The 19,024-nt window shown below is 44.5% G+C and overlaps 1 protein-coding gene across 1 annotated transcript in view; it reads left to right on the top strand.

The window, feature by feature from the left end:
* Positions 1-19,024, top strand: part of LOC106611505 (glycine receptor subunit alpha-4) — a 126,580-nt gene that overhangs the window by 67,181 nt on the left and 40,375 nt on the right. Inside the window, exons 2-3 of the mRNA XM_014211771.2 lie at positions 13,948-14,081; positions 14,641-14,708. Coding sequence (XP_014067246.1) covers positions 13,948-14,081; positions 14,641-14,708 — 202 coding nt within the window. The remainder of the gene's footprint in view (positions 1-13,947; positions 14,082-14,640; positions 14,709-19,024) is intronic.

The following is a 19,024-nucleotide window of genomic DNA, read 5'->3' as shown; positions in this document are numbered from 1 at the left end:
AATAGTGGAAGACACAGTGACTTGTAGAAAAACTACTACAGACTCCCTTGACACCAATTCTGACTGACCTCCAGGCATTGACCTGAAAATTACCTGACTACGTCAGACTCATTCTGAACAAGTTGTAATCTGCCAGGATACTTGGTTTTCTTCCCTTGACATGCGCGATTGTGTAAGCATAAACGCACATGCACAACGGAACATCCAATTAGGATTTATGCTAGGATCACTTAAGGGTCCAAGCAAAATACCAGCCTTAGTAAAGTTGAACATTTACTTCTAGGCCTTTGACTCTACAGCACTCACCAGTTTTCTAACCAGAAGTCCATAGGTCATCCCTGTAGACTGCCCAAAACTAGTGCCTTACAGCTGTAGACTTATCATATAGTTGTCAACTTAGGATAGTACCCTAAGCGCCACCCCGCAAATTAGGAAAGCCCTAGATATGACATTAGACAATGCCATGATAGGGTCATTTTGCCAAGACCATGGACGTAGATAGAATACAGTCCAATTAGATGATTAAGGTGGCATAACTATATTTTGTTTTGTTTATGCTTTCCTTCATTTTGTTTCATTTTCTTCGGCACATAGAAAGTGATAGAGCCATAAACAACTACCCCATACAACCATCAGTTAGTGCCACAACGCCGCTCATTTGGGAGGAAATGTAATGATATATTTCATGAGTGTGTGTGCGTTGTTAACATCTGCCTAAGTTACTGCCCAGATATTCCAGTCTGGACGACCAGACGACGGGTCCGGAACGGCGATCCCAATCCGGACATCCGCTGCCGAGCCATGGAACGGACATCTTCATTTGCAGAGACCCTACCTGGGTCGACCACCAGAGGGGGGACTGCAATAGCAACCACCAACTGGACATCTGCTGCCCAGCCTTGGAGCGGACTTCTTCATTTGCAGACACCCTACCCGGGTCGACCGCCAGATGGGGACCACAACGATGATCCACAACCAGGACAACCCACGTTCATTTTTATGTTGGTTTACAACATGCAGTTTAATCGCAAGATTGAACCCAACATGGGGGGACTGTCATGACGTTGGCCTGTGGGTAAGGTTTATGACCCCCCCCCCCCATAAATACCTTTCTCCCTTCCCCTCTCTGACCCTACTGAAGGACTTGAATAGCCTGTGTTAAATATAGAGAGTCTGGGAACATCAAACAAATGGGGAAAGGAACCATATTTTGGTAATAAAACCAGTTGGAAATATGCTTTGGAACGTAATGAGTATGTCAGCTCGGTTGTCATCTGAGACATTATGACTGATGACAGGACGACATAAACTGTACCTGAGAAAGTATACACCCTCTAGTTATCAGAGTAACATGGAATTGTTATGCAATTGAAATGTTTGATATTGAAATTGTTTGTTAGGAGATTAAATGTAATTTTAGCTTCCAAATGAGAGAATTGGGTTTTCATAAGGAAAGTGCCCTGCTTGATCAGTGGCCCACCCCTGTGAAGAGACAGGGGTTATAAACGATGAAACACATCCACCCCCTCTCCACTATATAAGCCTTTGACGAAAAGATAACCACGTTGTTCCAGCACGTGAGGTCTGCAGCCTCTACGTTAGAAGGACACACATGTCAAGGACAGAACTAAGCCAACCTCGGCGTGAGCTATGGTATGAACTGGTATGAACTTTGAGCTTATTCACTACAGAAGTGATACTTCCTAGCCGTTGAGTTAGCAGCGGCCGCTGTAGACGTGGGCTAGGAAAGGACGGACGACGGATCCAGTCTAACAAACAGACGAAGATACCACCACGTATCCAATTTACCACCAGAGACATTCTTCCGAGGACAGAAGATCTGTTGGCCAACCCGGCCAGCATCTACGACCAATCTACCGAAGCGCAGCTCAGAGTAAATATTTATTGCATTTTCCTTTTCCAAATGGGCGGTAATTTAGAATGCATAAGATAATGTATTTACGATAGCATAGCTGCTGTTTCTTTGTTCCTAAATCTTCCCGCTCTTTCATTCAAGCCCAACCCCCTTTCCTTTGTGTAACCAGCCATCATACAGGTTCCGTCTACCAGGGATGTTTTCTGTATGACATCATTTGTATTCTGTGTATATGTAATTCTGTGTGATTAGTTAGGTATTTAGTAAATAAATAATTAAACCCAATTTTGTATTGCTGATTCAACTTGTTAGCCAGGGTTCGTGAAGATAGCCAAGAATTTACAACTTTCATTATGAGACTGAAAATAAGATAAGGGTTAATATTGACTGCTATCGATGTAAAATATTACTAAGTATTTTAAGAGTTTATTCGGAAGATAACGGCTCTATAAACGTTCTTCCGTGGTGCCCCGACTTTCTAGTTAATTACATTTACATGATTAGCTTAATCAGGTAATATTAATTACAGAAAGAATTTTATAGGTTAGCATGTCATATCACTTAATCCGGCATAGCCAAAGACACGACACTAGCAATGATCAACAATTTGACAGAGCTTGAAGAATTTTGAAAAGAATAATGGGCATTTGTTGCACAATCCAGGTGTGGAATACCCTTACCCAGAAAGACTCACAGCTCTAATCGCTGCCTAAGGTGCTTGTACATGTCACGCCCTGACCATAGAGAGCCATTGTTTCTCTATGGTGTAGTAGGTCAGGGCATGACTAGGGGGTGATCTAGTATATCTATGTCTATGGTGTGTTCTAGTTTCTTTTTCTATGTTGGGGTTTTTGTATGATTCCCAATTAGAGGCAGCTGGTAATCGTTGTCTCTAATTGGGGATCATATTTAAGTAGTTATTTTTCCCACCTATCTTTGTGGGATCTTGTTAATGTGTAAGTGCCTGTGAGCACTGCAGTAGCTTCACGTGTCATGTATGCTTTATTGTTTTTGTGCAGTTCACTTATCAATAAAATATGTCGAACCGATATCACGCTGCGCTTTGGTCCGAATGTTCCTACGACGATCGTGACAGAAGATTCCACCACAACAGGACCAAGCAGCGTGCCCAGGAGGAAATGGCCTCCTGGACTTGCGAGGAGATCGAGGAGAGAATATCCTGGACTTGGGAGGAAGTCTTGGCCAGAGATTGTGGAAGCAGACGCAAGGAGAGAAGGGAGGACAGCAACGACGCTGGGGTTCGCGGCCACAAAGACAGCCCAAAAGACAGCCCGGATTTTTTGGGGAGGTGGGGGGGTCACAAGGGGTGGTCGGCGGAACCGAGGAGTGAACCAGAGCCAGTCTGGGAAAAGAGGGAGAAACTGGAGGAGAGTGAACGGAGAGAGTCAGAGACCATCAAAGAGTGGAAGGAGGTATTGGAGGAGAAAGAGCAGAGAGAAATGTTGAGTTGGTGGAAGATGCACGACATTTGCCCTAAGGAGCGTGTAATCAGTTTAATACCACCTGAGTCAGCTCCCCGTACTCGTCCTGAGGAGCGTGCTATTAGTCTGGTGAAATCTGTGCCGGCTCCACGCATCAGGTCTCCAGTACACATCCACAGTCCGGTACATCCTGTGCCTGCTCCCCGCACTGGCCCTGAGGTGTGTGTCACCGTTCCGGTACAATTTGTGCCGGTTCTACGCACCAGGTCTCCAGTGCGCCTCCACAGCCCAGTATGTCCTGCACTCGCCGTGCGAAGTGTGTCATTGTTTCGGTACAATTTGTGCCGGTTCTATGCACCAGGTCTCCAGTGCGCCTCCACAGCCCAGTACGTTCTGTGCCAGCTCCCCGCACTCGCCGTGCGGAGTGTCATCTGTCCGGGAGAATTTGTGCCGGCTCTACACACCAGGTCTCCAGTGCGCCTCCACAGTCCGGTACGTCCTGTGCCTGCTCCCAACACTCACCCTGAAGAGCATGTCACCAGTCCGGTGCAACCTGTGCCAGCTCCATGCATCAGGCCTCCAGTGCGCCTCCCCAGTCCGGTACGTCCTGTGCCTGCTCCTCGCACTCGCCCTGAAGAGCGTGTCACTAGTCCGGTGCAACTTGTACCGGCCCCATGCATCAGGCCTCCAGTGTGCCTCCCCAGTCCGGTACGTCCTGTGCCTGCTCCACGCACTCGCCATGAAGTGCGTGTCCCCAGTCCAGAGCCTCCGGCGACGGTCCCCAGTCCGGAGCCTCCGGCGACGGTCCCCAGTCCGGAGCCTCCGGCGACGGTCCCCAGTCCGGAACTCCCTGCGACGGTCCCCAGTCCGGAACCTCCAACGGGGGTCAATGGACTGGAGCTTCCAGGCAAGGCATCCAGTCCTGCTCCAGGGCAGGAGCCCCCCTCTGCGCCGGTGCCCAGTCCAGGCATGGTGTCCAGTCCAGCTCCAAGGCCGGAGCCTTCCTCTGCGCTGGTGCCCAGTCCAGGCACGGCGTACAGTCCCACTCCATGGCAGGAGCCTTCCTCTGCGCCGATGTCCAGGCACGGTGTTCAGCCTGGGTCCATGGCTGGAATCACAGGATGAGCGGGTTCTTCGGCCCGCACCAGAGCCGCCACCAAAGCTGGTGGATCCGCAAGCTGAGTGGGTTCTTCGTCCCGCACCAGAGCCGCCACCGATGCTGGTGGATCCGCGAGCTGAGTGGGTACTTCGCCCCGCACCGGCGCCACCACCGACACTAATCACCCCCCACCCTCCCCATTTGGTTTCAGGTTTTGCGGCCAGAGTCCGCACCATTGGGGGGGTACTGTCACGCCCTAACCCATAGAGAGCCATTGTTTCTCTATGGTGTAGTAGGTCAGGGCGTGACTTGGGGGTGATCTAGTATATCTATGTCTATGTTGTGTTCTAGTTTCTTTTTCTATGTTGGGGTTTTTGTATGATTCCCAATTAGAGGCAGCTGGTAATCATTGTCTCTAATTGGGGATCATATTTAAGTAGTTATTTTTCCCACCTGTGTTTGTGGGATCTTGTTTATGTAAGTGCCTGTGAGCACTGCAGTAGCTTCACGTGTCGTGTATGCTTTATTGTTTTTGTGCGGTTCACTTATCAATAAAATATGTCGAACCGATATCACGCTGCGCTTTGGTCCAAATGTTCCAACGACGATCGTGACGCTACAGGGGTGTGAGTACTTATGTAAATGAGATATTTCCGTATTTCATGTATATTTTTGTTTTCACTTCGTGATTATGGGGTATTTTGTGTAGATGGGTGAGAGAACAATACATTTAATCCATAAATTCAGGCTGTAACACAAGAAAATGTGGAAAATGTCAAGGGGTAAAAATACTTTCTGAAGGCACTGCAATAAAGCTTGATTTGACTTAGTCCTATTCTTCAAATTAGATTTTTTGGTTGAGATGGAGAAGTGAATCCAACATAACTCCTGTGTGGCTCAGTTGGTAGAGCATGGTGTTTGCAACGCCAGGGTTGTGGGTTAGATTCCCACGGGGGACCAGTACGGAGAAAAAAATGTATGAAATGTATGCATTCGCTACTGTAAGTCGCTCTGGATAAGAGAGTCTGCTAAATGACTAAAATGTAACTTGTAGATTAAATTTGAAATCAACCAACCATCCTTCATATGGGTCTTTCTATGAATAATGAGGCCAATGTGTGAAATTGGGATCAACATTTCTAAATGGTTTGAAATGAAAATAAAAAGGATGTACATGCAGTTCCACACATGTACTTAGAGGAATAAAAGTGAATATATGCAAACTGGCCCAAAACTCAATGTTTTCAGGGACTTTTTCAAGCACTTCATTGTAATTTTCAATAATATTGAGGTAAAAAAGGTAGGCCATTACCAATTTCAGAATGTAATTTTTTTTAGGCCATGCATTGATATCCAAATGATTATTACAGTGTAAAATATGTGGGTATAATATGGACATTGCCTTTCTAAACTGTAACGCCCTGGCCATAGAGAGGGGTTTTTGTTCTTTATTTTGGTTAGGCCAGGGTGTTACATTCTATGTTAATTTTTCTATGTTTTTGTATTTCTTTGTTTTGGGCCGTGTGTGGCTCCCAATCAGGCACAGCTGTAGTTCGTTGTTGCTGATTGGGAGTCATACATAAGTAGCATGTTTTTCCTTTGGGTTTTTGTGGGTGATTGTTTCTGTTTAGTGCTTTCTGTTTCGTTGTTAGTACCTGACAGAACTGTCGGCTGTGATTTTGTTTATTTTGTCAAGTGATCTCTTTTTGTATTAAAATTCATTCAAGATGAACACATCCTCCGCTGCACCTTGGTCTTTCTCTAACGACGGCTGTTACAGAATCACCCACCAACAACGGACCAAGCAGTGGAGGAAGGATCAAAGCTGGAGTGGGCCCATGGAGGAAGGCAAAGGAGGACCGGGAAGATGACAGTGGAACGCCGATAGTGTTCAAACCGGAGAGGCAGCCCCAAGATTTTTTTTTGGGGGGGCACATGGACAGATCGGCGGAGCCGAGGATGGAACCAGAGCCAGTCGGGGTAAAATTGGATGAGAGCGAAGCAGAGACTTAAGGAGTTGATGGGTAAATTGGAGGAGAAGAATATGAGAGAGCTATTGTGTTGGTGTATTAGGCACGGCATTCGCCCTGCAGAGCGTGTCCTAGAAATAATGGCACCTGAGTTAGTACTTCATACTTGTCCTGAGGTGCGTGCTAGCCGTCTGGTAAAGACAGTACCAGGCCCACGCACCAGGCCTCCAGTGCGTCAGCCCAGTCCTACTCGTCCTATACCTGCACCTCGCACTAGCTCTGAGGTGCGTGTCCCTGAACTGGCACTTCCAGTACCATCACCACGCATCAGGCTTCCAGTGCGGCAGCCCAGTCCAACTCAGCCTGCTCCCGCTCCCCGCACTAACCCTGAGGTGCGTGTCCCCGAACTTCCAGTACCTGCACCACGCATCAGACCTCCTGTGGGTCTCTACAGCCTGGTTTATCCTGTGCCTCCTCCTCGGACCAGGCCTCCAGTGGGTTTCCCCATCCTGGTTAGTCCTGTGCCTCCTCCACAGACCAGGCCTCCAGTGGGTCACCCCATCCTGGTCAGTCCTGTTCCTCCTCCACGGACCAGGCCTCCAGTGGGTCTCCCCATCCTGGTCAGTCCTGTGCCTCCTCCACGGACCAGGCCTCCAGTGGGTCTCCCCAGCCTGGTGAGTCCAGTGTCTGTGCCCAGAGCCAGGCCTCCTTCATGTCTCCCCAGCCTGGTGAATCCTGGGCCAGAGCTGCCAGAGCCGCCCGCCTGTCCGGAGCCGCCAGAGCCGCCCGCCAGCCCGGAGCCGCCAGAGCCGCCCGCCAGCAGGGCGCAGCCAGAGCCGCCCGCCAGCAGGGCGCAGCCAGAGCCGCCCGCCAGCCGGGCGCAGCCAGAGCCGCCCGCCAGCCGGGCGCAGCCAGGACGCCCGCCAGCCGGGCGCAGCCAGGGACGCCCGCCAGCCGGTCGCAGCCAGGGACGCCCGCCAGCCGGTCGCAGCCAGGGACGCCCGCCAGCCGGTCGCAGCCAGGGTCGGCCGCCAGCCGGCGCAGCCAGGGTCGGTCGCCAGCCGGGCGCAGCCAGGGTCGCCCTCCAGTCCTCCGGCGCAGCCAGGGGCGCCACCTAAGTGGGCAAAGCCGAGGGTGGAGCGGAGGCCACGTCCCGCACCTGAGCCGCCGCCGTAGGAAGGCCCACCCGGACCCTCCCCTTCAGAGTCAGGTTTTGCGGCTGGAGTCCACACCTTTGGTGGGGGGGGGGGTACTGTAACGCCCTGGCCATAGAGAGGGGTTTTTTGTTCTTTATTTTGGTTAGGCCAGGGTGTTACATTGGGTGGGCGTTCTATGTTCTTTTTTCTAGGTTGGTTTGTTTCGTTGATTTTGGCCGTGGGGCTTCCAATCAGGCACAGCTGTAGTTTGTTGTAGCTGATTGGGAGTCACACATAAGTAGCCTGTTTTTCCTTTGGGTTTTTGTGGGTGATTGTTTCTGTTTAGTGCTTTCAGTTTTGTTGTTAGTACCTGACAGAACTGTCGGCTGTCATTTTGTTTATTTTGTCAAGTGTTCTCTTTTTGTATTAAAATTCATTCAAGATGAACACATCCTCCGCTGCACCTTGGTCTTTCTCTAACGACGGCCGTTACATAAACAGATTGGATGCGTGCATGGCAATTTTTCTGTAGCCTAAGTGGCTGAAGCAGAGACACATAATAAAGCCAACAACAGCATTAATCTCACAATTTTAATCTCACCATCACAGTTTTTATAATGATAAAGTAACCAAAAACCAGGTTCCTTTTTTATTGGAAAGATTTGTATGGAAAGCCAAGATGAAGCCAACAAATGTTGTCATCCTCATAATAACTGCACATAGTTTTACCACAACAGAGTAGTGCAACACCATTCAATTGAAGCGCAGGAAACAAACAAAAACAAAATTAAATCACAGAAAAATTATAAGGAAGCAGAAAAACTTATAAATTGTTAACAATAATTACAACGACTTTTCAAGCACCAAATTGAGGAAATGTCTGATTTTCAAGGTAGGCCTATTCCAGTAATTAAATTTCTGAGCTCCATATTCATGTCGGCTACTTCAAGCCCCTTGTATTGTTTTTAAAATTGCAGGTGTGACATGAAAAACAAAATGTATATATCATGTTATTTCATTACCAGATCATATTGTGGCTATGTAATCTGTTGTCATTATATCCAGAATAATTAATAGGAATAGCGTTGGGTGTTGCACAATAGTCTATCCTACACAATTGCGCACAGTAGACTAGGTGTCCAATCCGAGGCATAAAAACATATGGAAACGTGAACATATTACCTTAATACTTTCTCTGATAAATCGAATGAGACCCTATTGTAAATCAAGCAGACAACAACAGATGATCAACATGAATTCTCTAGGGATATTAGATTGAATGTGGATACAGGCACAACCCAGCTAGCACAGTGGATCTGGGTCGATTCCGGCTGAGAGTCAGACTCGGCTGACATCATGTGGCCCGAACCTGGGCCGCCTTCGGCAGTATTACTTATGGCTAGGATGGGGGATTGAGCTCGGGCCGATTCCAGTGTGAGTTATCTGACAAATGTATATATTACTTGGGGCTCAGGACGATTCCAGTGTGAGTTATCTGGCCCAAATGTATTACTTGGGGCTCGGGCCGATTGGGGCTACTCTCTCGCAGATGTTTACACTGACTGCTCTATGTAATTAACATTTCATAATTTATTTTTTCATATCTTCTAATTGTTTCTGTGTTCAAAAAATACAATTAACAATTAAATGAAATTCTTTAAGAGTCCTATGTAGTATTTTAGTATTTTGAAACTTTGTGCAAGGCAAATCAAATCAAAGTTTATTTGTCATCTGCGCCGAATACAACAGGAGTAGACCTTACAGTGAAATGCTTACTTACAGGCTCTAACCAATAGTGTGAAAAAAAGGTATGTGTGTGTGTGTGTGTGTGTGTGTGTGTGTGTGTGTGTGTGTGTAAAGAAATAAAACAACAGTAAAAAGACATTTGAAAATAAGAGTAGCAAGGCTATATACAGACACTGGTTAGTCAGGTTTATTGAGGTAGTATGTACATGTGGGTATGGTTAAAGTGACTATGCATATATGATGAACATAGAGTACCAGTAGCGTAAAAAGAGGGGTTGGCGGGTGGTGGGACACAATGCAGATAGCCCGGTTAGCCAATGTGCGGGAGCACTGGTTGGTCGGGCCAATTGAGGTAGTATGTACATGAATATATAGTTAAAGTGACTATGCATATAAGATAAACAGAGAGTAGCATGGGGGGCAGGGGGAAGGCACACAATGCAAATAGTCCGGTTAACCATTTGGTTACCTGTTCAGGAGTCTTATGGCTTGGGGGTAAAAACTGTTGAGAAGCCTTTTTGTCCTAGACTTGGCACTCCGGTACCGCTTGCGATGCGGTAGTAGAGAGAACAGTCTATGACTGGGGTGGCTGGGGTCTTTGACAACCGCTGACACCACCTGGTGTAGAGGTCCTGGATGGCAGGCAGCTTTGCCCCAGTGATGTACTGGGCCGTACGCATTACCCTCTGAAGTGCCTTGTGGTCGGAGGCCGAGCAATTGCCGTACAAGGCAGTGATGCAACCGGTCAGGATGCTCTCTGTTGCAGCTGTAGAACCTTTTGAGGATCTCAGGACTCATGCCAAGTCTTTTTAGTTTCCTGAGAGGGAATAGGCTTTGTCGTGCTCTCTTCATGACTGTCTTGGTGTGTTTGGACCATTCTAATTTGTTGTTGATGTGGACACCAAGGAATGTGAAGCTCTCAACCTGCTCCACTACAGCCACGTCGATGAGAATGGGGACGTGCTCGGTGCTCCTTTTCCTGTAGTCCACAATCATCTCCTTAGTCTTGGTTACGTTGAGGGATAGGTTGTTATTCTGGCACCACCCGGCCAGGTCTCTGACCTCCTCCCTATAGGCTGTCTCGTCATTGTCGGTGATCAGGCCTACCACTGTTGTGTCCTCAGCAAACTTGATGATGTTGGAGTCGTGCCTGGCCATGCAGTCATGGGTGAACAGGGAGTACAGGAGGGGACTGAGCACACACCCCTGGGGAGCTCCAGTGTTGAGGATCAGCGTGGCAGATGTGTTGCTACCTACCCTCACCACCTGGGGGCGGCCCATCAGGAAGTCCAGGATCCAGTTGCAGAGGGAGGTGTTTAGTCCCAGGTTCCTTAGCTTAGTGATGAGCTTTGAGGGTACTATGGTGTTGAACGCTGAGCTGTAGTCAATGGATAGCATTCTCACATAGGTGTTCCTTTTGTCCAGGTGGGAAAGGGCAGTGTGGAGTGCAATAGAGATTGCATCATCTGTGGATCTGTTTGGGCGGTATGCAAATTGGAGTGGGTCTAGGGTTTCTGGGATAATGGTGTTGATGTGAGCCATGACCAGCCTTTCAAAGCACTTCATGGCTACCGACGTGAGTGCTACGGGTCTGTAGTCATTTAGGCAGGTTGCCTTTGTGTTCTTGGGCACAGGGACTATGGTGGTCTGCTTGAAGCATATTGGTATTGCAGACTCAATCAGGGACATGTTGAAAATGTCAGTGAAGACACCTGCCAGTTGGTCAGCACATGCCCGGAGCACACGTCCTGGTAATCCATCTGGCCCCGCAGCCTTGTGAATGTTGACCTGTTTAAAGGTCTTATTCACGTCGGCTACAGAGAGCGTGATCACACAGTCGTCTGGAACAGCTGATGCTCTCATGCATGCCTCAGTGTTGCTTGCCTCGAAGCGAGAGCACAATTGGTTAGGAGAACGTAAAACGGCAGCCATCTCCTCCGGCGCCATTCTAGCATTAAAAACTTTGTGGATGAAGCCTGCCAAGTGGTAGAGCAGTCTAAGACACTGCATCGCAGTGCAAACTGCATTGCTACAGATGCTGGTTTGAGACCCATGCCGGCCGCGACCGGTAGACCCATGAGGCGTAGGACAATTGGCCCAGCGTCGTCCAAGTTAGGGGAGGGTTTGGCCGGCCGGGATGTCCTTTTCCCATCGCGTTGTAGCAACTCCTGTGGCGGGTAGCTCCTGATTTCTTTGCGACTTGCGGTAACTCCGTGGTTTTAAACTCTCCGTAGTAGTAAAAACATGTTGGAAACATGAACTTGCTTGACAATGCTGTTTGTTACATGCAATATGCTTTGGGGACTTTACTGGACAGAGGTTGATCTCTGGTTTTGTGATGAAACAAAGATGTGGTTGAATTTATTCTGCCACTGTGTCTTCTTACTGTCTCGGCCTTAGGCCTACATTATTTATCATGGTCACAAGGCATATGAACTAACAGGTTATGGAGCAAACTATGCAATTATCACAACACATACTGTAGGTTGTAATATGGCTTTTCTCTGGCTTGGCTTCCCCAGTGATTTTACCCATTTACAGCAGTAGATTTATTGGAGTGAGCTATGTCAAGAATCTAGTGTAGAAATACATATGCAGTGTGTATAAACAGTGAACCACAGTGACCAGTGGTTTATTGTCTCTATAGCATGGGACAGCAGCGTTTACTGTGTGTGTGTGTATGTGCGTGTGTTTGTGTAGTCTTCTCCGGTAGAAACTGACCGAAAGAGAGGCTTGGAAAGTTGGTCATAGGGGGAGGGCCATTACTACTATGACGCGGGCACCCATGGGTACCCCTTCGTTCCCAAACATTTAGTAAGACAATGCAATCGTCCGCCTTGAATATTATTGAAGCTCTGGTTGAAAAAGGCCCTAAAGATTTATGTTATACAACGTTTGACATGTTTGAACGAACGTAAATATATATTTTTTATATATATATTATTCGTGACGACAAGTCCCGCGCGCTTCAGTACATTTTGAGTAGCCTTCGGAACGCGCTAACAAGAAGGAGCTATTGGGACATAAATTATTAACTTTTTCGAACAAAACTACATTTGTTGTGGACCTGGGATTCCTGGAAGTGCCTTCTGATGAAGATAATCAAAGGTAAGGGAATATTTACAATAGTATATTTGATTTTAGATGGTTCCAAGATGGCGCTAACCTGTATCACCTAGCCTATTTTTCTGAGCATAGCACCTCGTTTATTGCAAAGTGTGATTTCCCAGTAAAGTTATTTTTAAATCTGGCAATGCGGTTGCATTCACGAGTTGTTAATCTATAATTCTTTGAATGACAATATTACATTTTAAAAATGTTTTCGAATAGTAATTTAGTAAATTGTAGCGCTGATTCACTGGATGCATTTGAGGGAAAATATTCTCTGAACATCACGCGCCGATGTAAAATGCTGTTTTTATATATAAATATGAACTTTATCGAACAAAAGAATGCATGTATTGTGTAACATGATGTCCTAGGAGTGTCATCTGATGAAGATTATTTTGACGATGTACTCTCCTAACATGATGTAATGTTTTGCTTTCGCTGTAAAGCCTTTTTGAAATTGGACAACGTGGTTCGATTCAGGAGAAGTGTATCTATAAAACGATGTAAAATAGTCCTATGTTTGAGAAACAGAAATGATTAGATTTGGTTATGAATATGGCGCTCTGATTTTTTGCTGGATGTTGATCCCGATTACGGGATCAGCGCTTCAAGAGAGGGAGCGTGCAATTGGAATGCTGACTGCAGGAATGTCTACCAAAGCTGTTGCCAGAGAATTGAATGTTGAATTTCTCTACCAAAACGCATCCAACGTAATTTTAAGAACTTGGCAGAATGTCCAACCGGCCTCACAAACGCAGACCGCGTGCATGGGGTTGTGTGGGCATGCGGTTTGCTGATGTCAATGTTGTGAACCGAGTTCCCTATAGTAGCGGTGGGGTTATGGTATGGGCAGGCATAAGCTACAGACATCGAACACAATTGCATGCTATCGATGGCATTATAATGGACAGAAATACCGTGACGAGATCCTGAGATACATTTCTTTTAAGGTGTCTGTGACCAACAGATGCATATCTGTATTCTCAGACTGGGAACACACTGGTTGTTTCAACAGATGCATATCTGTATTCTCAGACATGTGAAATCTATAGATTAGGGCCGAATAAATGTATTTTAATTGACTGATATGAACTGTAAATCAGTAAAATCTTAGAAAGTTTTGCATGTTGCGTTTATATTTTACTTCAGTATAGATTGATGTAACATCCTGTTAGTCAAGTTAAGTCCATGTATTTAAGTTGAAGTATTACCCTAATTTCAACGTTTGAAACGCTGGTTGAAATGAGATGACAACAGTACTGGTTGATTTATTTTTTCAAATCCAATGTATTTTCCATGTTGATTCTACGTCATAATATGTTGACAAATTACATTGAAACAACCAGTGTGTTCCCAGTGGGTAGGTTCTATTAAACACAATATGTCCCGAACATGTGAAATTAGATGGGTTTTCGGGGGTGGCTGTGCAAAAGTCATTTAAATCCTTGTTGTTCTCTCCCTATGTATTCCACTGATACCGGTTAAAGTTTCTTGTTTTCTAACTATTGCTTCTTCCTCCCTCGCTTTCTCTCCTCTCCTCGCTTTCTTTGTTTCTGTTTTTCTTCAGACTGGGCTCCTGTAAGGAGGAGATAAAGTCCCCCAGTAGGACAGTCCCCTCCTCGCAGTCGCCGTCTGACTTCCTGGACAAGCTCATGGGGAAAAGGTCTGGCTATGATGCCCGCATCAGACCCAACTTCAAAGGTACGTCAAAAAGTATGTTCAGAAGTAGGCCACAGCTTCCATAAAAAAAATACTGAAACTTCACTAAATTAATGCAAGCAGACAGCCACCGGTAAAAAAAAGTAAGATAGGACTTACCTGTAGAAATGGATAGGAAGCTTGGAACTGCACATTCCATATGGTTGGCCAACTTAAAATTCCATATACCAATGTGATGCATTTTTTTGTTAGCCTAGTTCTCTGTTGAAAAGTTAAACAAAGGGATTCATGCCTAGTATTTCAACTTGTAGCGACAGGAGAGACACAGTATTCCGTACTAGAGAGCCACTGGAATCAGTACACACTCTACTACAGCAGTCGTTCTCCACCATGACCCATCTACAATAGTGTCATACATATTTCATACTTGCTCAACATCATAGAGTTGACAACAAGACACTCTCCACTTCTTGCACATACAATAACCAGTGGCATTCAAATATTTTAAAATCATCTTTATGAAACCTTTTTACAGCAGGTCAAACAGTGAAAGGATTATTCCATATACGGAGTGATGGATTTTATTTTGGTTCTTTTTCAGGTCCGCCTGTGAATGTCACCTGCAATATCTTCATCAACAGCTTTGGGTCCATCACAGAAACGACTATGGTGAGAAAACACATCTGAGAAAAGTCAAATGAGTTAATTGAATTTCCATAGTCAATTAACGTCCTGGAATTAGAATCCATACATTTTCAAGCTAATAATTGAATATGTTGCCGACTACTGCCATCTTGAACAGGTCTCTCTTGCAAAAGAGATTAATCTCAGAGACAAACCTATAAAAAGAAAGGTGAAATGAAATGTTTAAATGAATATGCACATTATACAAAATACCATAATTATCCAGGAATCATGATAACCCTAAGGCAGTCTCATTGTTCAGTATAATCATGAATTACCTTGATAAGGATCATATTTGAGCAGGTTTACACTAGCTAAATCCCAGAATTTACAAAAGAGAAATCTGAAAGCTCTCCTCCAGTTAATATAATACCTGTTCATTCCTAACCTTTGGCCTGCTCAGTATTGGAGCAATTCCCTCACCTCTCTCCCTTTATTTCCTCGAGCCTATCAGAGCAATCTTCAGAGAACAGTGGGTCAGTGATGTTCTGATAATGAACAGTCCACTCTGCAATTAACTTATTGGGGCTATGTGGGACGCTAGCGTGCCACCCGTGGTGCACCCTATCAACAGCAGGTGCATTTCAAGAGCGGCAAATTTGAAACCAAATAAATGTCAAAATTCACATTTTTCAAACATACAACTATCTTACACCCTTTCAAAGATAAACATCTCCTTAATCTAACCACGTTGTCCGATTTCAAAAAGGTTTTACGGCGAAAGCATAAAGTTAGATTATGTTAGGAGAGTACATTGACAATAGCTGTGTGTAATGTTTTGTCAATTCAAAGACAGGCGTCACCAAAACCATAAAACCAGCTAAAATGATGCACTAACCTTTTACAATCTCCATCAGATGACACTCCTAGGACATTATGTTAGACAATGCATGCATTTTTAGTTCTATCAAGTTCATATTTATATCCAAAAACAGCGTTTTACTATGGCATTGATGTTGAGGAAATCGTTTCCCTCCAATAACCGGCAGTCAAGTCAGCACCAAAAATTAAATAATTAAAATTAGAAAACATTGGTAAAATATTATATTGTCATTTAAAGAATTATAGATTTACATCTCTTGAACGCAATCAACTTGCCAGATTTAAAAATAACCTTACTGGGAAATCACACTTTGCAATAATCTGAGCACTGCGCCCAGAAAAATATGCTTTGCTATACAGATAAACGGCCATGTTGGAGAGATCTAAAATCGAAAATACTATGTAAATAATCCATTACCTTTGATTCTCTTCATCAGATGTCACTTCCAGGAATCCCAGGTCCATAACGAATGTAGTTTTGTTCAAAAAAGCTCATCATTTATATCCAAAAAGCTCCGTGTTGTTAGCACATGATCTAAGCCAGCCGGACTTCTCGTCATGAACGAGGGGAAAAAATATATTTACGTTCGTTCAAACATGTCAAACGTTGTATAGCATAAATCATTAGTGCCTTTTTTAACCAGAACATGAATAATATTCAAGGTGGATGAATGCATTCTCTTTTATAACGTATTGGAACGAGGGTACCCAACATGAACTCGCGCCAGAGTCTAATCGGCCATCACCGTTCCATGGCTCTTGTTCGGTCAGATCTCACAGTAAAAGACTCAAAACACTTTGTAAAGGCTGGTGACATCTAGTGGAAGCAATAGGAAGTGCCAAAACATTAATCAACCCCTGTGTGTTTCAATGGCATAGGCTTAAAGGTAATTCAACACATCAGGTATCCACTTCCTGTCAGAAAATGTCTCAGGGTTTTGCCTGCCAAATGAGTTCTGTTATACTCACAGACACCATTCAAACAGTTTTAGAAACTTTAGGGTGTTTTCTATCCATATATAATAAGTATATGCATATTCTAGTTACTGGGTAGGATTAGTAACCAGATTAAATCGGGTACGTTTTTTTATCCAGCCGTGAAAATACTGCCCCCTAGCCCCAACAGGTTAAAATGAAAAATTGGGGAAAGTGCTTGGTCAGTAGATTGTAGTAGTGAGCTGTTAAAGGTTATTGGGCCCTGAGGGCTTGACCCCAGGTTAGTTCAGCGTGGACAGAGAGGACACTAATGATGTCACTGGATGCTGTGGCCCAGTGTTTGTTGTGCTGTCCTTAGTTTATTTGTGATACCTCATGGGAATGGAGACAGACAGTTGAAAACTGCCAGGGAAGAACACAGCCACAGAGTCTTTCATTACCATGAGCATTTACTAGAATGATTTACTTGAATAACTACCGTGGCTAAATGATGACATGTACTTTTTGTCAACCCAATTTCAAAGTAGCTGTTCATTTTGCTTCCCACAAAGCTGATTGTTGTCATTTCAACAGGCACTGAACAATACTTGGATTAAGCCAGAATCTGGTACTTTAGCCTGCACTACAGATAACTGCCAAAATAAAGGAAACACTTGAATAAATGAGGGGTACAACGTATATTGAAAGCAGGTGCTTCCTCACAGGTGTGGTTCCTGAGTTAATTAAGTAATTAACATCCCATGCTAACAAGTTTGCTACAGTACACACGTTGCCACCAACATTGTGTCAATGTGACGTTTTACCTGCTACACCAAAAACCTATTGAAATCTACATTTTTTTCCTCATTATTTTCATTCACAAGGTAGAATGAACACGCGCATCAGCCCTCAAGAATTGAACCTCGGCTATTCTTGAGTTTGGATGCTGCCATTGGACGTGATGCAACGCGGGCAGTAAAGACACTCTAATGTACTTGTCCTCTTGCTCAGTTGTGCACCAAGGCCTCCCACTCCTCTTTCTATTCTGGTTAGAGCCAGTTTGTGCTGTTCTGTGAATGGAGTAGTACACAGCGTTGTACCAGATCTTCAGTTTCTTGGCAATTTCTCGCATGGAATAGCCTTCATTTCTCAGAACAAGAATAGACTGACAAGTTTCAGAAGCAAGGTCTTTGTTTCTGGCCATTTTGAGCCTGTAATCGAACGCATAAATTCTGATGCTCCAGATACTCAACTAGTCTAAAGAAGGCCAGTTTTATTGCTTCTTTAATCAGGACAACAGTTTTCAGCTGTGCTAACATAATTGCAAAAGGGTTTTCTAATGATCAATTAGCCTTTTAAAATGATCAACTTGGATTAGCTAACACAACGTGTCATTGGAACACAGGAGTGATGGTTGCTGATAATGGGCCTCTGTACGCCAATGTAGAAATTCCATAAACAATCAGTTGTTTCCAGGTACAATAGTCATTTACAACATTAACAATGTCTACACTGTATTTCAAATCAAATCAAATTTTATTGGTCACATACACATGGTTAGCAGATGTTAATGCGAGCGTAGCGAAATGCTTGTGCTTCTAGTTCCGACCATGCAGTAATATCTAACAAGTAATCTAACAATTTCACAACAACTACCTTATACACACAAGTTTAAAGGAATGAATACGAATATGTACTTATAAATATATGGATGAGTGATGGCCGAACGGCATAGGGAAGATGCAGTAGATGGTATAGAGTACAGTATATACATATGAGAAGAGTAATGTAGGGTATGTAAACATTCTATAAAGTGGCATTGTTTAACCTCTTGGGGCTATGTGGGACGCTAGCGTGCCACCCGTGGTGCACCCTATCAACAGCAGGTGCATTTCAAGAGCGGCAAATTTGAAACCAAATAAATGTCAAAATTCACATTTTTCAAACATACAACTATCTTACACCCTTTCAAAGATAAACATCTCCTTAATCTAACCACGTTGTCCGATTTCAAAAAGGTTTTACGGCGAAAGCATAAAGTTAGATTATGTTAGGAGAGTACATTGACAATAGCTGTGTGTAATGTTTTGTCAATTCAAAGACAGGCGTCACCAAAACCATAAAACCAGCTAAAATGATGCACTAACCTTTAACAATCTCCATCAGATGACACTCCTAGGACATTATGTTAGACAATAAATGCATTTTTAGTTCTATCAAGTTCATATTTATATCCAAAAACAGCGGTTTACTATGGCGTTGATGTTCAGGAAATCGTTTCCCTCCAATAACCGGCAGTCAAGTCAGCATCACAAATTAAATAATTAAAATTAGAAAACATTGGTAAAATATTATATTGTCATTTAAAGAATTATAGATTTACATCTCTTGAACGCAATCAACTTGCCAGATTTAAAAATAACCTTACTGGGAAATCACACTTTGCAATAATCTGAGCACTGCGCCCAGAAAAATATGCTTTGCTATACAGACAAACGGCCATGTTGGAGAGATCTAAAATCGAAAATACTATGTAAATAATCCATTACCTTTGATTCTCTTCA

The sequence above is a fragment of the Salmo salar genome, chromosome ssa09 (genome assembly GCF_905237065.1).
Source record: "Salmo salar chromosome ssa09, Ssal_v3.1, whole genome shotgun sequence".
NCBI lineage: Eukaryota > Metazoa > Chordata > Actinopteri > Salmoniformes > Salmonidae > Salmo > Salmo salar.
Note: the sequence above shows the minus strand (reverse complement) of the source record. Positions and strands in the feature narration are given on the sequence as shown.